Source organism: Scatophagus argus, chromosome 17, assembly GCF_020382885.2.
Source record: "Scatophagus argus isolate fScaArg1 chromosome 17, fScaArg1.pri, whole genome shotgun sequence".
Taxonomy (NCBI): domain Eukaryota; kingdom Metazoa; phylum Chordata; class Actinopteri; family Scatophagidae; genus Scatophagus; species Scatophagus argus.
The window spans coordinates 18,484,941-18,507,889 of NC_058509.1; the positions used below are offsets into that span (position 1 = coordinate 18,484,941).

Here is a 22,949-nt window from a genome sequence, read left to right on the forward strand (position 1 = left end):
TTACCTTCACTGTATTTTGTTGGAGACTTCGTTATCAGAAAACATGAGCAAATAAGACCAAAACTACTTTCATGGGTCAACAGCTACAGTCTTCCCATTTTTTAAATGTGGTTTTCCTTTCATGCAGTCATTGATTTCTATTCATTTCTCAAGTTAGCATTTGAAAAAAAAAAAAATAACCAATAACAAACTCAAAAAACCATACGTGTAACATAGTTTTAATATAAATCTGTAAAAATGAGAAGTTTAATGGTAAACATGAAAATGACAGAGTGATTGTATCATTTATAAAAGCAACAACACAAAAATACATGTATCTTTTTATGAAAAAAACGGTACTGTAGCTACCATGTACGTGAAACAGGTTTCCTCTGGATATCAAATTATTTGTCAGTGCACTCCAAATGTCTTTATCTGGAACTTATTTTCCTTAAGACATTACAAAAGGAGGTGAGCATAACCCTGCTTCTTCGAACACAAACAAAGACAACAACGACAACAAAATAAAACTGACAAATAATAATAACAATAATAATAATAATAATAATAATAATAATCACAGCCTTTAAGAATGACATTTCAAACCACAATCTTGACATAAAATTGCACTTCAAAATACTGGTCGGGGTGAATAAATATTTGTAGTACCTTTCTATATCCATTTTGGTAATACAGTACATTAACACAGCAATATTATATTAGAGCTGTCCAAGGGGTTAACAGGGAAACTGATTAAAACTTTGTCTATTTTCATTCCAGCTGCTTTTGCATATAGTACAGAATTTGCATAATAGCACATAAATAAATTAACACCGATGACATCAAACAAGAGGGTAAAAAAAGATTTACAAAACTTACTGCATATCTAACATAGTATCTATATATATTATTCATATAATTACATTATAGCGTCATTCAGAAGCGGTGCTGAAGTGCTCTTGCTTTTTGTTTTCAGTCTCCAAACCAATGCTGTGTTTTTACAACAGACTCTGGTTTTTAGACTTTTGCACTGTCCCTTCAGACTCTCCCTCCTTTCAGAGTTGTGTCTGGGAGGAAGGAGCCTTTTTTTGGCCTTGGGTGGTCTCGGGGTAAACACACCTCTCTGTGACATCTGTGTTTACCTCTGGACGCCTGGTCTCTGTCCCGGGACTCGACGATTGTTGAACACTGAAGCATCCCTGACTCTTTCCGTGTACTAGAGTGTCCGATCGGCTGCTTCCAGACATTCCCCGTAATGGGCTGGCTGGACTGCTGGGCGACGTCTCTTTGAGAGTATCCTGGCGCTGCAGCAGAGAAGACCCCCCCTTCCGAGTGTCACTTAGTCTCCAGGATGTCCCTGCAGGGTGAGCTGTGGGGCTGCTCACCAGGCTGTACAGCGGAAGCAGGGACCTGGGCTGAATCATGTGAATCCCCCCGATGGGAATCAGGAGGTTTGCGGCCCGGCTTGGCTGCTGGGAGTGCAGAGGGAGGTGACTCAGGAGGTTGTGGACTCCCCGAGGGCGCGTGGGATGTGGGCTGATGTGGGTCAGACCAACCTCATCCACAGACTGTGACAAAGCAAGATGAAATCAAACATGAATGGTTGTGCTGGGTGAACGAGGTCTCTCCACCAGCAAAATGAACAGGATACAGTAGAGAAAAGACAGAATGTCAATGAGGCAGATTTAAATGGTCAGTGAGTAAGATCTTTAAAGTGCTCTAGCAACCATACCCATAACTGCTGATGGCGTTAATGAGTAGCAATGACTCAGCGATTTACTTGGCCTTGTTGCTGAGAAAACAACTTTAAAAAGCCGAGTTTTGGGGAGGTGCTATGAGTGAACGACCAGCAGTGAAAAACTTTTTTTTTTCTCTGGAAGATAAAAAGTCTTATTCTTAATCAATAAAAGCACCTGCTACTTAATGAAGTAATAATATGGGTTATATTTTGACTAGATGTTTCCTTTGGCTTTAACGAGCTAGTAGCTGCTTCTAATTTAGCGACCCAGGAAGTACTCAGACCAGTTGCATGTGTTGTAAATCATCTCACGTGATGCTACTCAACCAATCAAATACAAGCATTCTGATAAGCTCATGTTTGCAGTGGAGTCGGTGAGTGAACAGACACACACACACACACACACACACACACACACACACAGGGAGATGAGAGACAACATTCTCACTATTCTTACTGAGAAAATAGTGAGTCAGAGGAAGATAATTTCACAGACTGTGCTCTAAAAAGAGAGAGGTAGACAGGAAAAACAAACCTTCATCAAAATGCACTCTTACATGTTCATTCTTCCCATGTGAAGCGTCACTACCAAACAAAACACAGAGCATCTCTTGAGCAAACATACCCACTGAAATCTGAACTGAGGGCACAGGAACTAAACTATGTTTTGACATTATGATATCCTTTCCGTCAGTGTCGTCTTGTATGTTTACATGTGTAATAAGATGAAGCGGACAGAGACAGCCTATGTAACTTTGCTAAACAGTGAACACTGTGGCCACGAGTGACAGTTACAGGATAATGTTACCTGAATTTTCTTTTGTTTTACACAATTCTTTGAGCCAGTCACTCTCTTAACACTCTCTTGAATACCTTGTTTTTGTTGAACTCCGCTGCTTTTAACCCCTCACCTCACCTGTGACATGCAGGTGTACCGAAGGACCACGCAACACCACCGCTGGATGTGCTTTAGAGGTGCAACAAAACACTTTTGGCAACAGTGATGTGAGAGGTGAAACACTGCTTTTCAGCCTGCTGTTAAATTCCTCTTTAAAGACATCATTATAAGGTACCTGCCTGAGAGCGAGAGGAATGCGATGGCAGGCAGAAAAAACAAACAAACACCTCTCCTGTTCAGGTACACGGGCTGAATCCAAATGTCTGCACTTCCCCACACTTGCAGTCTCAGTAAATTAACGGACACATTCCTGAGAAGTGCTGAGGGCTGTTGAGGATGAGGGTGCAAACTTCACCAGAATTTGCTCGAAATATTAGCCATACTTCATATATGGATGCGACAATGTAAAAGAAATGGGAATAAAACTATATAAATGATAAAAACTTAAACAGGGAGTCTAATTTTACTGCTTTAATTGCTTCCCATTCTTTCATTTCATTTGAATATCAATATAAAGGTTCAGTTTAACTGTGCATGTCAACCTTTATCCTATTTTTTTATCCTCTAACTCAGCACACCCTGCATATATCTTAAATTAATACGCATGGATACAATTGAGGAAGTGCGCGTTAACAGCGTATTTCACACCCCAGCAGACTTGATGTGATGACGGTGAACACATCATCCAAGAGTGCAAGTCTAGTTTGATTTTTTATTTTTTGTTAAATCTATTCCAATGCTCATCTGTGATATGCTAAAACATAGCCAGAAAGAACGGATAAAGTAGCCAGATGTTTGCTTAGGAACTGCATTATCAAAAGGTCTTGTTTTAAGGTCAAGGTAACACTTAGAACATATCTTTAATATTTGACGGCAGAAGTGCATAGGTAAGAGCACTGAAATCAGATTTTTCAACATTTTCTTAATTGCAGCAAACATATTCTCAGCATTATTGTATTGCAATCCCTTGTAATTAACTGGAATACATATACAAAAACAGTGATGTGGGCTCATATTGTTGTAATGTAAAGAAACAAAATCTGTGTGTAGATACACTATATAGACAAAAGTATCCAGACGAACTCTTTATGGGGCTGTTTCTCAGGAGTTGGGTTCGGCCCCTTACTTCCAGTGAAGGGAAATCTTAATGCTTCAGCATACCAAGACATTTTGGATAATGTTATGTTTCCAGCTTTATGACAACAGTTTGGGGAAGGACCTTTTCTATTCCAGCATGACTGTGCCCCAGAGCACAAAGCAAAGTCCATAAAGACATGGTTGGATGAGTTTGGGGTGGAAGAACTTGACTGGCTCACACAGAGTTCTGACCTCAACCCCATCCAACACCTTTGTGATGAACTGGAACAGAGATTGTGAACTAGACCTTTGTGTCCAGCATCAGTGTCTGACCTCATAAATGCTCTACTTCATCAATAGGCAAAAAATCCCACAGGAACACTGCAAAATCTTGGATTGGAAAGCCTTCCCAGAAGAGCAGAAGCTGCAAAGCTGTCCATGTATTCACAATGTAATGTCATTGAGGTCCCTTTGGTGTAATGGTCAGGTGTCCCAATTCTTTTGTCTATACAGTGTAAATAAAGTCATATATTCCGGTCTACAGAAGGTCACATATGTATTTGTACACATCAAATATTTAGACTTTTTAAAAAAGCTGCCCTTAGCAAACTGAGACACTGGTGTACCTATCGTGAACAGAAAAGAGCAAAGATGTGAAAAACAACCCTGTAGAGAATGTGAAGTATTATCAGCTCCCATGAGACCTATATTAGTGTTAGGAGGAGGTGGAGAGGTTAAACCATAACATAACCACTAGTTTGGAGTAGACGTGTTTTTTAACTTTTTTTCTATCTTTTTTTTGGTTCCCACGTTGTTTACGTCGTCGACATGCGGTCCCAATCTTTGGTATTTAACGATCGGCCTGCTTCTCGTTTTATCAGTGGCTACCCAGGGAAAACATGTTGTGTCTATTTGGGAGCTCTCCTGCATTATTTTAGGGCTGGGAGCTGCAGGCTTGGTCTGTGAGTGATATAAAACAAGAGAGTTGCCTTTCCTTCCTTTTCCAATAAATGTGCGACTTTAAAATAACCTCATGTACCAGCCTATCTATATTTGTTCTAGATGTTGACTTACTGGGATTTAACTGAGCCACACAAGTTTAGCTTTGTGAGCCAAAAGCTGATTTATTTAAAACTGTAGGCTAAAGTAACAGAGATGGATCAAGTCACAGGTAAGTGAAGACTTTGAACAAAAGCCATGTTTTGACCACACACGACAAAAACAGAAAATCAAGACGGATTCAGACTACCGGTAAGCCAAAAACAACGGCTGGATTAGGTTAGATATAGAAAAGTAACGGAAAGGTGAAGTGACTCACCGATCTTGCTGTAGACGGTCGGTCTCTTGGGTGAAGACAGGTGTGACACTGAGCACAGGTGTCCTCCAAGGATCCTGGAGGCCTGAAAGACTCAGACCTGCGGGACTGGAGTATTATGGGAGAAAGACCTCTAACAGGGGAGACTGTTCTCAGAGTGGAGGTGGAGACATGACAACCGGATGGGGAGAGTGTGGAAGGGGGAGCAGAGGACTGGGGTGGCCGGGGGGACGGGCTGCAGGATGGAGACGTCTCCTTCTGTGTGATCAGGGATGGAGTATTTGGTGAAGGGGGGGCCTCCGGAGGATGCCGATGCTGAAGCATCAAGGCGTCTGCGGGCAAATAGGGCCCTCCTGGCACTGGCCGACTTCTTCTGAGTAGAATCCTTGGGGGGAAGGGAGGCAGACTGGCTGGGTTCAGGCTCCATTAGTTGCCCTCCTGGCTGAGATTTCTCACTACCAAAGGAGGTGGTGTGAAAGCTTTCAGACACCTTGGACCTGTTGTCTTTATCCTGTCCGCAGTCCTTGTCCTTTACATTGTCATCATTGTCATGTCCAGTTTTCCCCTGATCAGAGTACTGATGATCTTTTACTTTATCTGGGTGAACTGAAGGTTCTTCACATACCCCTGGGACAGGAAAAATTCACTTTTCAACACATTTGCTTCCTTAAACGTCTCTCTATTTTCCTTATACTACCAACCAACTCTAAATATTGAGGAGGATGTTTTTCAAACATGAAATGTTAGTGGAAACACTACAGAATTAGGTCTGTGTACATTCCCAGTCAGAATTCAGTATTTCATTGTGAATGAAATTTCACAGTGTTATTTCATTCATAGCTTTCCCAAATGCACCATTGTGTAGAGATGTCCAGGAAATTATATGGAAGTGTTTAGGCATGAATGGGCTGAGTTGTGGCCAGCTCGTTTCAGCTGAGGCATTCCTGTGTATAAGGTATCAGAGCCTCTCCCTTGTTCCTTGTCACAAACACATCATCTTCCATCTGGTATGCTCATGATCTTGACATGCTACTAACCAATGTTTACATCTCTCTTTGAACAAATGGGAAATGTTGACACGCATTTAAAGCAACAAAGTACGTAAGCTAACAGAATTAACGCACTGTTCGAGGCTATTAATCAGCTCAAGTCTTCGAGAAAGGTTACAGCAGTGGCTATATTCCCAGGTCAAACATAAAAGTGCTGTTTGTGATGTTCTAACCAATTAAAATGAATCCCGTAACTTGCTGTGCTCAGTGTAGGTTAAACTTGCTGACTGTGTGCTGCAGCAGTACATTAGCTTGATGTTTCTATGGTGAAAGAGTTTTGATGCAAAACTTATCTGTAGGCTGGTTATTAAGTTATTAAGTCAAAAAGTGATGGGGAGTCCCAGGTATTTAACCTCTGGTGGGGTTGTCATCCCATCAGTTTTAGAACTGAAGAACCTGAAAAGACCAGATGTCTTTTGAGGTTTTTGAAGACGTTTCACTTCTCATTGCCTCCCCTTTTAGCAATTCAACTACCATGACCCGAATGACTGAGAACCTACATTGACAGAAAAAACAAAGACCCTAATTTAGGATGTTATTGATTAAAATAAATGTTTGACTTTTTTTTAAATGTAGGTATATTTACATGTTTCTTGTGAAAACAAGATAGGGACAAGGCGCACATAATGCGCACCAGCACTATTGGCTACTGTAAACATCAATCAGTATCTCCAACAAATCCCTTCCTTGCTTCTTGTTTTTACAGGAAACACTTAAAATCAAAAATTTATTTGAAAAAAAAAAAGTCTTAATAACACTCTGAATTAAACACAGGAGCTGATTACTGAAGTAGCTAACGAGTGAGCCATTTGGCACCATTCTCATATCTGTTGAGAGCTGCAGTCCAGATCGGTTAGTGACAGACAATAACCAAAAAGCTGATCTGCTGTAAAGCTATGTGACAAAATCAGTAAGAAGCACAGGATATGTCATTAGAAACAAGAGCATGAAGTTATGTTTCAGCTGGACTTAAACAGTCGGTGACCATGTTTTACATTTTTTTAGCAGAGAAAATGACAGAGAATACAAGTTACTTGTACAGTCAATACAAAAATAACTTATCAAACACACTTGTGATAAGGGATGACATAGCATACCTTGATCTGTGCCATCTGGGTAACAACAGCATTCTTTTCCATGAGCCTTAGATCTCAGGTGTTCAGCAAGGCTTTCTGTAAAATACAAAAGGAAGCTTGAGCTCATACACATCACAAACGTCATGACACAAACATCAGCATTTCATCTATGCTGTCCTTACCTTTGGCTTTGAAAGAAACGTTGCGGTGTTTGCAGTTACACGGTGGTGATTCTGTGATGCAATGGGTGCATTTTTGCAGCACATTGGTATTTTTGGAGTGGAGTCCACAGTCCTCACATGGGCTCTTCCCTCTCCCTCCGCCATGCACGATAGCATATTTCTCATTTGATCTGTAGGTGTGAAGAGGGCAAGAGGTTTCAGTTTCATCCTCAGAGGCTTTCCTTGTCAGTTGTCTATTGATGCTGTTCCTCTCGGGATGATAGTCACAATCAATGTGAGTGTAACTGGACCTGACTGAGAGGCTGCAGGCCCTTTAGCACCTGTAAGCAGCTTTTTAGTGCCTGTATTTATTCAGTGTAAGTACGCTATCTGTTTGGCCTCTACTTCACAGTGAGCTCATACCGAGGCAGCTGGGCCCGGGGTCCACCCCCTCCATGTACACTGAGGGTCCCTCAGCGAGGCACCCACTTCAGCTTCAACAGAGCAGCTTTCATAACCCAAAACCAGACACCTCCCCCGCCACCCCTCCCATTGCCTTATAACCCCATCACAGCTCACACCACCACCGAGTACAAACAAGGGGGAGCCTACGATGTGGCCCAAGGTCCGGGGTTTGCTGCAGCCAGCCAGCAAAAACAGACCAGAGAGGGAGGGAAACCCTGGCCCAGACCAGCTGCTGCTGCAAATAAGCATGAAAAAACACAGAAAACTCATTCCTACAACAAACAATCCTTCTGATTCTAATTGGCTGTTTTTTCTTCTATTTTCACTATTTTTACTGCTTTCTCGGCAGGTATCATAAATGGCGGCTTTTAGTGTTGGAAAAACTTCACGACAGAGGAACGCTTTGCTGGGAGACGACACCTCTACAATATAATGCGGCTATGATCATTTGCCTTTCGCGAAGCACATATTCACACCCAAGATTTCAGTCTGGGTGCCTGCTTTGCTCCTTCAGTTTAGTCTTTTTGTCTCTCAGACAGACAGGACAGACAGAGAGGCAAGCAGGCGTGAGGATGACTCACTCTTTTAGGAAGGTTGCGATGAGCGTCAACATGACTCACAACAGGGATTTGTTCACAGACACATTCCCAAACCATAAAGAGACACACAGATGGCACCTCTCTGCACTCTTTTGCATCACATCGCAGCACTGTTTAATTCTAATGGGTATCAGAAGTACTGAGGGTGTCTGTGCTTAACCTCACTCCGCATTCATTTGAGTTGTGTCTGTGTGCTTCAGCTAATACAAGTAAATCACAGAACTACTGTCTCTCACTTTACATGTTTGCATTCTGCCATCACTGCTGTTCTTGTTGTCTTTCTAACATGGATTAAATGAGTCCTTTCTGATCTCCAACTGTTGACTGACTGTTTACATTTCACGGCATATTTATTCAAATAACAAACAAGGCAAGGGATAATGAACTGTGAGGTGGGCTGAACCCTGATACCGGGACAAATAACACAAAGCAAAGTGGCATTGTTTCCTGTCAGTACACCACAGGATGTGTTACTGTGCTTACAACACTGGCACTGAGAAAATAAGTATAAGAATATCAAAACTCAATTTTCAACTTGATCATAGTTAGTTTTAACATGTTATTAGGTACATGCTAGTGAGACTTTTTTATCTGGTGATATATCATGGAGGTGCATTGTTGCTACAGTTACTCACATTTGCATGAGGTGTCCTGTTTGACAGTTTTTGACACCTGCTGGCTAATCACCAAAGATGTCTAAGGGCATAAAGCGTATTGTGAATTTCTGCCCATTCAGAGAAAACTTTTTGAAATAACTGTAGGATCCAGAAGTTTGCATTTATTACTTAGAACCATCTACAGTAACCTAATAAGCCCAATAACTTATGTTAAAGTCTAAGTGAGGGATGGAAAATCTCATATTCACACCTGTCATGCCTTAAATTTTAGCACTGCAGCACTTCCATCCCATTTCACCTTTGATTGCTTTTAGAAGAAACATAATTATAAACATATATTAAAGGACACAATCGCAATTTTTCAAGCCCGTCTCAACTGTTTGGTTCCTGCATGAACATTTAAACTCGATTTTGCTCGTGCTCATACTAATATGAGGCTTCAGCAGTCTGAAGACCACAAATCAAATATCCTTAAAAGTTGCTGTCTTTTTAGTATAAACTTTCTTCTCAGTGGTTCCAATGTCAGCTTTTCCTGCTGAGTTGCAGTGGAGGGATATTAACAAAAAAAAAAACAAAACAGAATTTTTACACTGAAAAGACTAACTTTGGAGTTTAAACACACAGACTGTTGAAGCCTAGTATATGCTTTGGATAAGTTCTGGAATAGATTTTTCCACAAAGTGAAGACTTGTCACCAATTACTGCCATTAATAATAATTACTATTCATATGGAAACGTGCTCATTCTTTTAAGACAGACTTGAAAAATTGTGAACTTATCCTTGATTTTCAATGCATGAAGTGTTTGCCAATACAGTTTTTTAATAAACCAGCATAGCATTTCAAATTCTCTTGATAACTTTTCATAGTAAATCCTGTATCAGTTTCACTGTTTTTCCGCCCTTAAACGACTTACTTCACGTATGTGCATGTGCACACTGTACATTTCCTGCTCATTACCTTGGTGTCAGTGTCAGAGAAAAGAAACGTGCTGCTGCTCCATGTGAATGGCTGTGATGGCTGGTTTAAATGAATCTCTGCAGGCGCAAAGGACGCTAGGTAGTTTTCTGGCTTCAGCCCCTCAACAGACGGGCTCTGTTGGAGCAGACAGCCAACCATTGGCCTCTCCAACGCGATGGACAGACAACAGTTTCCACAACATACCACAATATGTGACGTAAGCCCTCAACACTGTAAGTAGCGAGGTCCATCACATTTAATGCTGTAAAATATAGATGTCACCAGTCAATGTTCTTATGTATCTTACACGGAGATCACGCTCACCCTCGCTCAGAACTCCAGACTTCGGGAGGTTGTTTCTTTCTGGAGCATGACTGAACTTCTTCCTCCTTCCTCTTCTCTTCTTCCGTCCCTTCTTTTCGGTTTGACCTGTTGTCATCTGCTGACTGCTGTTCCGTCCCGGTATGCTCATTATCTCTGCAGTATGACTGGCTGTTGGAGACCTATACTCGAAAGAGACATGGGCAAATTCACCAACTCTGCTCCAGCATGCCCAGGGAGACAAAAATTGGGAATTCTCATTGAACATTGTATTTAATAGCATTTGTTAAAGCACATATTTGTTTTTCCTTTGGGTCTGATAATGAAAGATTTTTATACTCATGCCACCATCATAAATTTAGGGCTGGTAAAGGCAACTTAAACTTAACAAAATATCTTTCCTACATTTTTGGGGGGTGTTAAGCTACCATAAGAATTGCAAGATATAATCTTGCAATACTAACTCACGCTTTGCTGCATGTTCTGTATACAGCAGAACAGAGGAAAAAGCAGAGGGTTGCTATGTGAACCTGCTGAAAAGGTAAACCATTCCATGCCTTGAATCAATATTCACTTTTCCACTAGGTATGGCTTGGTTTGACTGGACTTGACTTGCTCTTTTTTGATTTTACATTGTGAATAGTACTTGATAGTAGTGGTACTTTTTAGTATCACTGGTCAATGTTTCAATCAATCTCAGCTAATACTAAATGGTGACATGAAAACACTGCAGACTACTGATTGGCCAGAAAATTGTCACTAGAATTGTTGCTTGTGACATGGGACATCCTGCACAAACCTGGCATTTTTAAATCTCTAGTTTGTCAATAAATAAAGCCTACACCTTCTCGTGTGCGTCGAGTTGTATAATGCAGTGAAAGATTCCTTAACTTTGGGCACCAACAATCTAAATCTGGTGTTTTGTTTTCAAATGCGACTCACACCCTTTATTATACGTCATCTCTCTTTCTACACATTGACCAGTCTGATAAATGTGAAGTGCCCAGAAAATCTTTTTATATGCAAAGTATTACAGATTATTGCAATCAGTGGTAAGTACTGTAATTACCTCAGCGGAGCGTGGTCTTTTGTTGCCCTCTTGCTCGACTGCCTCAGCTGTCCTGACTGACATGGGGGATACAGTGTAGATGGAGGGACTGAGCCTCTGCTTACAGTGTAGCAGAGACAGAGCTGTCTTGCTGGAGAGGCCAGGGGGGTTGGGGTCATAGCCACTAGTGGACCACGATGAATACACTGAGGGCTTCTGTTCATCCAGAGTAGAAGGGTTTGGTTTTATGTAGTTCAAATAGCACCAGCTATTACAGGTGCTGGAAAGCAGACTGGGGAATGATGGCCCAACATGTGTGATAGGAGAACAAACACTGGGTAGACATGACTGTTTCTCTCCTTTGAGTTCCTGATTGGATGTGTCCACTGATGCCTTGCTAACACAATCCACCTCCCTTTCCTCTTCTTTTACTCGTTTCTGCTGCTGCTGTGATTCAGGGTGGATCTCTATACTGTTTGAAGGAGAAAGCATGCGCTTGTTGCCACCTGAACCTGATATCCTCAGGCCATCTTCAGACCACAAATGAAGGTCTGTACTTATGTCCCTATGGTCACTGTACTCTGTTGCAATGCCTATATTGGATGAAACAGCATCAACCTTCTCCTGGGGCCTGGGGGAAGTGGACTGAGACATTGTGGTGTATATGGCACATGCTAAGGTGAGGGTGTCTGTTTGGAGACGCACTGCTACTGCTTGAGATGTGACTGGCCTCAGTAATTCTAAGCTGGATGTGATGTGAGGGACAGGGTGCTGAATGTTGGAGTGACTTACTTGAACCTCTGAATAATTATCATGTGGTAAAGGAATCTCTAGCTTCAGACCTGTAGACATGGGGAGGTAGTGAGCTCTGGCTGCACCTGATGGTCCATGTGTAGAATAGGGCTGTGGTGTTTGAGGAGGGGGCTGCCCTGCAGGAATGTATGAGACTTCTTCTTTTACGGGATCTACAGATGTACACTGAGTAAAGGAGGTTTCTGTGCTGCCTGTCAAATGAACATTTTGACTGAGTTTCCACCGAGAGAAAATCTCTTTGGGTTGTAATCCTACTGGATTGTGCAAGACTGTCTCACTTGATAAAGGAGAAGTGGAGGACCTGCTGCAGTACACAGAAGTTGGGCTTGCTTGAGAAGATGTGTTAGGGCTGACATGTTCAGGACTACGTCTTGGTATGGTACACTGTTCCTCCTCTTCCTCATCTGGATCTCTGATAGCAGTGTGTCTCATAAGGAGACACTTTCTTCTTTCCCTCCAACCAACTGCAGAGCGCTCAGGGGACAAACAACTGTAGTCAAAAGACTTACTACGGGTCTCAGCCATTAGGACATTTGGTTGTGGGTCATGAGGCGCCTGTTCGGACGCTGAGCGCCTCATCTCTCTATGTTGATGCACCCCAGGTACAGTCAACATGTGAGGAGCTCTTGATTTTCGCAGTGGTGTTGATGTTGCTATTTCCATGTCTAGTCTATTTGACTCTTCAAAAGATGTGGAGCGACTGGATGCATAAGATGCACTACTGTCCTGACTAGGACTGCGGGGCAGGGATATAGAATCAAAACTAGATTCTCCAGAGGACTGGGCAGCCTCAGCTAGACGTAAACGCTTCTTTTTTGGAGGAAGCTTTTCAATAGGAAGCTGGGACAGAGATGGGCTTCTCTGTGGCCACTGAAATTCATCAGGTTTCTCTGAATGTTTTCCTGTGGAGTTTGGCTCTACTGAGGTTGCCGTGCTTGTGTTGGAATCTTCTGTGACCAGTATTTCTGGTACCTGCACACTGTGCTGGCGGACCAGTTTTCGATTGGTTAGTTTTGTCGATTCTGGTTGGGGCTGTTTCTGAGGCACCAGGTGATACTGTTCATGAGGTGGAGAATTATTTGTTGCCTCAGTGCCTTGATTTTCATTGCATGAGGATTCTTGTTTTTCAAATGAACTAGTATGTTGAATGACTGAACAGGTTTGCAGTGTAGGTCTTCTGGGACTGTCATAAACTACACCGCTTTCATCTTTACACTGTCCTGAAAAGAGAGCAGGAGAGGGCAACGAAGGAGAAGAGGGGTCATCAAATTCAAAACTGTCCTCTTTCCTTCTCTTGCGCACTGCTGAACCTCCTGCTCTGACTGCATGGTTAATTAACTGTGAGCACTCCATTTGACTAATTACCACTTCATTTCTGGGATGATGTACCAAGCACAGGCTTTGCTTGTGCTTCTTATAACCTTCCCAATCTTTGCATCCAGTGCCACAGGCCTCACACTCATAAGGCTGTGGTTGACTTTGCTTGTGGTCAGGCACAGTGGTTATGCTGTCAGAGTAAAATGAATGAGAACCCTCATGCTCCTCTTTTGTAATCTCGGCACCAAGTGGGATTTCAATAGCTGGCTGTCGTCTTAGCATCCCATAACGACGGGATGCCTGCCTCTCTGAAGGCTTTCGTTCGTCAAAAGACTGACTTAGGCGGAATTTACTGGGGCCCCCACTGGAGGCATCAAATGATCTTGCTGCAGATGGCATCGAGTGACTTCTCACCAGAGGAGCTGACGTTTGGCCAGCTGGCTGCTCCACATTTGGGGATGGATGATGAAATTTTTCACATGGAACTCCCATGGTGATGGAACCACTGTTTTTATAGCCCAGATCTCCAGCTTTAGGATTATGAATAAGTGGTTCTTTCATAGATGAACTCTTCTGGGACTCTGAACTGTTCTTTCTGGATAGTGAGAATCTTCTCGGTTTCACACTGTCAATTTTACTGGTGTCCACCACTGCCTCGTTGATAGTGATGAGTTTGGTGATATGGTCGATGACCTGCTTCTTGGGAACTGTGAATGGGATAGTTTTGTCCTCTTGACCGGAGGGCTGCTGGTTATGGTGCTGAGGCATCCTCTGTAGGTGTCCCAGACGTCCATACTTTCCGAGGATGATCTCTGCATAGCTTTTGGCACTTGTGTTCGGGGGGCTGTCCTGTGACTGCTCAGTACTTTCAGAGCGGGAGAAATAGCCAGATTCTGTGCTGCCTTTACTCCCTAAAACTAGAGATGAGGTCTTTTCATCAGATGAGTCTCGAGGACCATGTTTTCCTCTACTTAGACGCAGGGCCAGTCGCTTTTTCACTGCATAGGAGTCATCGCTTCCTCCAGTGCAATCTTTGACCCTGTCTGCTTCATGACTCTTGACTGAGGTTACATTGCTTTGTGTTTCTGTATGAGAAGATGCTGTTGATAGATGTCTAGTTTCATCTTCTGACTCAGTTACTTGCTCTTCTAAAGATCTTGGCTCTCCGAGTGCCAGACCTGCCTTCACCCTATGTGTATGCGATTTGCGGTGTTTGTACAGGTTACTCTTGGTCTTAAAAGAGAAGCCACATGGGGCGCAGGGATAGGGTCTTTCACCTGTGTGCGAGCGAATATGCTTCTGTAGGACACTAGGCTTTGCACATGCACGGCCACAGTAAGTGCAGACATATTTGCCTGGTCTCTGAGGCTTACGCTCACGTTTCTGTTTCGGGGTGCCCTCCTGGGTTTCTGGTTTAGACTGGTTGGGGCTACCTGTTGAGGAAGGTGGAACTCCTGGTGACAAACTAGAGACTGTGGTTGCCTTTGTTGCCTCATGTTTGTGTTCCAGTGCAGCATCTGAGTCAATGCTCTGTCGCTGGTACCTGAGACGTTTACGTTCAGGATGCTGTCTTCTGGATTGTTTGGGCTGCTGTAGTGTGCCATGGGACTTTGGGGAGCCAGTTTGCTGTTGCTGACTGGGCTGGGAGGGAGACTTAGGTTGCGGGCCTCGGTGATGAGACTCTGGTTGACAAAGCTCTTGACCTCCGGACTGCTCCCCCGTCTTCAGACAATTATGCAAGGCCTCCATAAAATGGAAAGACAGCCTCAGGTAGACAAGTGGGATGTGTCCGCCTGTGCCAGGCTACAGAGTTCAAGCCAAATCATTAACTGAATAATAGGTTGAATGTGAAAGAATTCTATCGGATTATATCCACTTTAGATGACTATCATGCTGCATAATTTTCACTTGTTTTGCATACACTTTATTGCGTGACAGCAGAATGATGCCATCAAATGCAGAGCAGTGGCATCAGAGGATGCGGCTGTGATATGTCATGTGCTGTGGAGGAAATCCTCTGCCATGTTGACCATCTCATCATGATGAACTCAGTCAGTCTTGCTGCCACACACTCGGATGCTCAGTTGATTTAGCTGATTACACGATTCTTCAGTCTCCTCAACATAAAAATCTGTGAAGATAAGTAACTTATTATATAGAACAGCACATGCAATTCGATTCTGAGATACAAATAACCCTCTGATCCTCTGCATGTCAAATATGGATGTTGATTTTTCACATTACATAATCACTGCATGTGTCATAATATTCAGCATTAAGCATTGCTGAATACCTTTAAATCTGAATGGTTTATGTAATATTTCAGTATAATATTTTCTATATGAAACTCTATCAGCATGTCATAATTATTGATGACTCTGCTACCATTCCAAGAAAGTGGCAATATGTCCAATAACTGTGGCAGGAACATTTCAACAACAGCATCATTTCAGTTATCATGTCAACTATTTATAATAGCCCATGCATGCATTAGTTACTTCATAACAGTACCACATTATTTTTGTGCCAGACAGCATTACATATCTCTCCCACTCCCACATGAGGCAGGTTTTCTCACTGCAAGACCGACCAAAAGAAATTATACCCAATGAAGAGTTTGTCATTTTCACAAGGAAATATGAGATCCACCAGGTTAAGGTGGAGAAGGAGTTACTTATATTAAAATGTGTTGCTATAAGAGCACCTTTTTTATGGTCTTGCTTTGATTGAAGTTTTCCTTGCATTATTAATTACATTGGGATGAATTAAGGGACTGTAGCATGTGAATCTCACAGAGTGCCTCAACACGCTCTGATTAATGTTGCTTATTTGACATGTTGTGTCGTGCAGTATCAGACCACGCGTCCTCCAAATGATCACCAGACAGCTGTGCAGTACAGTACCGTTGCATTAGAGCAAATGTCAATGGTTCTACCAGCTCCATTAGTTTCTAACTTGATAACTAGATACATTTATCTAATGAATGTTGACTCCAACACTTAAAAGGGCCAAACCAAATGAAGGCAATGGATGTCTGTTATTGCATACACAAGGTGACTCAGTGGAGATACTGAAGAAAAATCCCAATGATTTTTGTGCCAGCATACTGAAACAGTAAACAAGGCATCCCACGCACTGACCAGCTGGTTTCTACACCCACATTCTGGTGGAAGACGGCAAAGCTGCTGGATTTTATCCAAATTACTGATAACAGGTTGATAACCATCTTTGGTTTAACTTGTGGGAAGAGCACACATGCCAGGGTTGGAGGAATACTAAAACCAACACTACTTTTCTGTATGACAACCTCAGGCATACTATATATGGTATGCATATCTGTATGCAGAAGACCATTCAGATGTTCTAAGCCTAAATCTCCTGCAGTCGGACTAGTAAGTGGTAAATGTAGGTCAGACAGGTAGTGTAACTGGACTAAGAGCTTTTGCAGGAGACTCAAAGACTCAGTCATCTTTCTGAAAATAACACCTCAGAGCTCAGACTGTGAGACCCTGCATACCCTGCGTGAGGGTGACAACGGGTGAAGCGTTTGCAGTACAGAGCTGGTACCTAAAACCAAGTGACAATTTTAAAATCATGCAATGCATCTGCTCATTTACACTTGCATGTGTCACACCCTCCAGCGTTAACGCAAGATTATTCATTTGCACCTCTCAGGGTGCAGATGAACCTAGCAGGCAGGTTTTTTTTTTTTTCCTTCAACCCCTCTCTCCTCACAGGTCCTGTTTTCCCCTTGTCCTTGGCTTCCAGCCTCAGCGATTCTCTCTTGGCTGAACTGCAGCAAGGCAGTGATAGCAAACACAAATCTAGGTGTAATGTTCTCACTGTTAAAGTAGTACTGCTTTGTCAAAAGAAGCTGTACACGATCTTTTGTGACCTCAGAAGTGGCTGTGTGAAATCTGTTAAACTGCTTCAAATGGTCACTTGACTGTCAGCGTCGTGTTGCATTTGTAGACCACAAGGCTGAAAATGGAAACAATCTGTGGATGTGGACTTAGAAAGAAGTGGGCTTACCAGACGTCTGTAGTGCACTCCTCATCTCTGCTTAACACTAGCAGCTTGAGGCTACATTAGCTGCTACGAGCAGAAAAAAACCCAAATGTGAGACCAAACTGTCAGGAGTGACGTTGCATTCTGGGTAATGTAGGCCATGATTTGATAAGACAGAAGCATGATGAAATCTCTGGCTCTGCTGCATTGATTTTGATGCTTTTTATAAACTGTCCATTTCAACAGTGTAAGAGGAGTGCAGCACTAAATGGGCAGGGAGCTCTTTTAACTAATTTCGCACAAAAGAACCCCAGACCATTTTCTCAGAAGGAAGTTTGACAGTTTCTATACAACCAATGGCCTTGTTCCATTTTCCTGTAAGCCTTACCACAGAGTCAGGGTGCACAATAGCAAGTTCATGGCACATCTTAATGCAGTGGTTGATGAAGCTTTGGTGCTGAATCACTAAAATTCAACTTGGATCCTTTTTAATTATTTGCTTCCTCTATCATTATTAATGACATAAAAATAAAACCTGTTATAAATAAAATTACAAATTCTAACAAAATGAATCCAAAACGTTTTAAAACTCTTGAGAGCCGCTTAATTTAATGTTATGTACCCATTAAGGTTGTTACTAATCCCACCTGGGCTTTCCCGTCAGTGTCGAGAATTACATTAACATTAGCCTACAGCCAGCTTAATAAGGCACAAGACAAGGATATGAGCAAGGTGGGCAATACAAATATATACTGTATCTGGTGCACATAACAAAAATCTGTAAGCAAGCTATTAGTATAAAATGACACAATAAAAAAGTAGCTCTCTGTTGTGTTGTGTTTGTCTAATAGTTGCAGTGTACATATTAGCAGTGTCTGTGCTCAGAATGTGCAGGTGCTCCAACACATCATCACAAGTAAAAAGAAAAAAAAAAAGAAAAGAAAAAAAAAAGAAACTCTCTTATATAAAATGGTGAAATTCTGCATCCATTCACACTCCACACAGAAAAGAGAATATTGTATAAATGGCTTTTTAAAAATCTTGTCAATTTCCTCTTCTCACACTAATGGGCACCCAGCGGTGGTTCCTATGGTAACGGCCCTAAACCATGTGGTAGCAGATGGAAGGAGAGCTGGAGGGCTAAATTTATCTCCCAGCATCCTCACCAACTACAGAGAGAGGGAGAGAGCGAAGCAGGCGAAGGTGCCTCCCTCCTAGAAGCCACGGCTTTTTGAGGAGAGAACGGTACGCGTCTCAAAAAAAAATCAATACTTTGGGAGTCTTGAATTCGCACTACACTGACACTTCTCCATTCTTTCAGGAGGAAGCAGAAATGCCTACTGTACTGTACATGGGGATGACAAAGAACCTTGGACCAGCCTCCATAAAAAAAACTACATTACTCTAAACAATTCAACCACATAAGTAATTTTAAACCCTTCTTTTTAATCGACTAAGCTTGTCCTAAAAGGACATTTTAAGTGAAAAGAGTCCAGTAGTCCAAAAGGCACATTTAAAAAACACATTTATGTGTAAAATATATACATTAAACTACTGAAGATGTAATTTCTAAAATTATGTTCCAACTAATACAATGACATTTACTGCATCTAATTTTCAATAATTTTATGATCAAATACAATTAAAACAGTATGCTGCTTTTGGACTTATTTCATCTTAAGTCATCATCTTGCACACTCATTTGAACAAAGCAACAAATGCCCTCCTCTGTTGTCTTTCCACCACAGTGTCAGCTGAGCATGATCAATGCTGTCAAATCAGAAAGCGCAGCTTCATCGGCAGCCCGACAGTGGCGCTGTCTAGGGACAGAGGAGTGCCCTCTGGGAGTCAGTGCCAACACAGCCAATCCTGTGTGTGTGTGTGTGTGTGTGTGTGTGCACCTCTAGAGTGCACCCCAGTCCACACATGCCAAGCATAGGAGGTAGGATGCACAACACAGGGAGCTCATTCACTCCCAGTCTGAGCTGTGAGCATTAATACATACACAACCCACGAACCACTCACTGTACGCACTCTCACTCTTCTCCATTCACACACACACACACACACACACACACAGCATAAACACCCTTGCTGCAGAAGCTGCACTGCCTGAGTTTGTTTACAACATGAAACAGCAAATTTATCCAGCTCATTTCAAAGGTTGCTCAGAGTATGTTTCCACAAATGATCTCTGCCCTCCCCACCACCACCACTCACTGGCTCACTGATGAAGCAGCCTCTTTGCAATAACAAAGATCTGAATGGAGAATATCCCCTCACATCACTTCAATCACGTCAACTGACACACATCAACATCACTGCAGATGACAAAAAGAATATCAATGGATTCTCTTTTTTTTGTCCTTTTTTTTTTTTTTTTTTTTTTTTTACCTGGTAGCAGGTGGTGCTGTCCTCCGATTGTGAATGACTGGAGAGCAAAGAGAGGTGAAGGGAAGAAGAGAGAGAGAGAGAGAGAGAGAGAGAGGGGGCGAGAGAGAAAGGATGAATGAGAGTGATGGTGAGAAGAGAGGGGTAATCGAGGCTCCGCTCTACGTGCACTGGACTGACAAACAGGTAGCTGAGTGTATTATGCGTATGAATGAGGAGGAGGGGACACTCTCTCCCCGTCTATCTCCACCTCCATCCCCCCACACGTGTGTCTTCCAGGTCAAAGTGAAGTAGCAGCTCCTTATTTGGGAGTTGACGTAAGCTTGTGTTTCTTTTGGCAGTAGTCGCGGGCTGCACAGCTGGCAAAGCGGTGAGAGGCAGAGGGGCTGGGTGAGTGGTCGGTGTTTTAATTTAACTGGGAGAAAGGGTGGAGGGGGTTACTTCATATTTTTAAAACACAGTTTCTCCATTCAGGTCTCCTTTTCCAGCATAGGTGGAAAGCTATTGCTGCTGCATTCTGAGAAAACCCTGGAAAATTTGAAAGCATATAAGGACCTGCATGGAAAAAAAAAGGAGCACAGGGATCCAGTTTTTAAGAGCTGCTCTGGAGAATGTCCACACACTGGTGCCGGCTGAAACGAGTCCAGGCAGCTCTGACATCACTCTCTGCTCCTTTATGCCATGGGTTTGTGCACCCACCCACCCCCACCCCCCCTACTCTCTGCCAACTGACGTCTTTCAGCAGCCTGAAAGCTTGTAGACATGTGGAGCATTGAGGGAACACCAGCCGGTGGGATGAAGGCAGGCGGTCAGCCGCTCATCTGGGCAGGCGTGAAAAGGGGAAGCTGAGAGGGGAATGGAAGAGAGCCCAGGGTGTCCATCCTGCGCCACGCAACAGAGAGTCTTTGTGACTCCAGCTCCACATTTGAAAATGGTATACGTAAAGGCCAGCTCTGATACTGACATTTCAGGATTAAGGCGGCTGCTAGACAATTCTTTGTCATCACTTGACCCTAAAAGTCACACGTACAGCCTCTCCTGATGAGTGATCATCAGTTTGGAAGTAATTTTAACATACAATACTACCTGCATTTTTCTCAGACACACTCAGTATTAAATGCATTTATGGATTAATAAACTCATTAATGCATTTTAAAAAGAAAAAAAAAAAAAGCAAAATATTGCAAAAAAAAGTGCTGTGTGACTGTGGGAGGAAGAGCGGGCATGAAATAAGGGATGTGCACGATTTGTCGGCCAGTCACTTGAACTATCCTCGCTAGTCAGAAGCTGTATTGATGAAATGTTTGGCTGTATGCAAATTTTCAGATAACGGTTATGGATTCTTGCATGTCACACTTTGAAGAAAGTTAACAAGGAGCAATAAATTCCATCAAAAACAAGAAGCTACCAGATACCAATAAACTGGATAGCTAATAATCACTAACATTTATAATATAGCTAATAATTTAGCGCTCTGTACAATCAGTGATTCCAAAAAAGTCAAAATGTCACAAATGAGAACCTGGAACCAAACAGTAATTTTCATCTGGTTGTGGCTTGGATGGTTGCGTGTTATTTTTCTGTTGTTGAGTTAAGTTTGGTGTTGTTTACTGTACAAAGTACACCAACAATAACCTATTTCCTTACATGCTAGGACACATAGTTTGCCTTTGTACAGACTGTATAACAAGAACTGGCCTGTATTAAGAACCCCTTGCAGTCAACTTGGTTCAAATTCAAATACATGGCAAACTCAGTCCTGGATGGCCAAGTCTGTATAACAATAGCGTCCAAACATACACTAATTTTGGATTGTTTGTCTGTATGTTGGTTTATGCAACACTAGGCAACACTGCTTCCCATCACAGGTGCTAAAATCTTCGACCCTGATACAAGAACAAAAATAAACGGTTCACCCATCGTATCATTGGTATGGTTGAGTACTGAGAACTGGCTCTGAATTTGAACTGCTTCTTAATATATAAATGACTAGTATAATTTTTATGTCACTTACTAAATCCTCACTGGGACTAACTGCACTTCTGTTGATATCATACTGATTGTGTAAAACATGGATGAGGAGGATATCCTCCTCACTTCCACCCTTTTGTCTAAATATGGTCACTTCTGGCTCCAAAAAACGCTGTTGGTCGCAATTTAAAACTCAGGACTTCCAAATAGTAACCCTCATACCAGTAGGTGACATCGCAATGAATTTGCACTTGGTCTGTGTATATGAACAGATCGTTTATATTATTTGCATATTGTGTGAAAAACGCTGAACATTTGATGTTTGAGTATTTTTGTCATTTGAAGTTTTTTTTATACATCTTAAACACCTTTCCACTTTTGACAAATTGCTGTTTATTGAGGCCTAAATCTGCTTAAAATAAAGGTGGGCTTTGCTTTCAACATATTTTGGTTTGTTGTCGTATTATTTCAGTATGACATGAAGACTAATATTGGCTCAGTAAATCAGTCTTACTCCACTAGTCAGCTTTTCTGGAGGTGACAGAGCTGCCAGTGTTGAGCTCTTTCACAGGGGAGGTTTGCCTGTGTGCAGCTGGGGCTTGTCTGGATGGCCTTGTCACAGTGTGAACATCCTGCTACCAAACACATTTCCTCAACAGGAATATTTCTTTTTGTAAGGAATGTAGGACGAGGAAGGGATGCAAACAAAAAGATAAGGTCTCGCAACGCTGTCCTCTTTTCCCTAAAACCCAACAACACTGTGAAATCATTTTTGCACCTCAAGCTACACAATACATTAACATTTAGCCGCGGCTGAACAGAAGAGATGGGCTATTTAAAAAATGCACAGGGTAAATCTGCCTAATTTTAGCATTTTATTTCTAAAGCTGACATACACCTGTGGAGAGGAGAAAGGGTCTTTAAAGGCACACAATAATGCTTTTCTGAAATTGAAAGGGGTTTTTTGTACTGTACTTTGTAGACACACTGTATAATAATCATCATCAGCAGCACCTGCTTCATTGCCTCTGATCTACTGTAAAACTGCAACACAACAAAGGCAGGTGTGCATGCAAAAATCATCATCTATGGATGACCATGCTTAAAATATGTCAAGACCTCTTTACAGTAAAGCATTGTGTTTTGT

General features: G+C 42.2%; 1 protein-coding gene across 1 annotated transcript in view; it reads right to left on the reverse strand.

Annotated features, from left to right (window-relative positions):
* Nucleotides 1–22,949, reverse strand: part of hivep3a (HIVEP zinc finger 3a) — a 40,738-nt gene continuing 17,789 nt past the window's right edge. The window contains 7 exon segments of the mRNA XM_046418099.1: nt 1–1,547; nt 5,011–5,301; nt 5,303–5,634; nt 7,154–7,228; nt 7,315–7,484; nt 10,258–10,436; nt 11,324–15,563. Of these exon segments, the coding sequence (XP_046274055.1) occupies nt 1,035–1,547; nt 5,011–5,301; nt 5,303–5,634; nt 7,154–7,228; nt 7,315–7,484; nt 10,258–10,436; nt 11,324–15,181 (5,418 nt within the window). The 5' untranslated portion in view covers nt 15,182–15,563 and the 3' untranslated portion in view covers nt 1–1,034.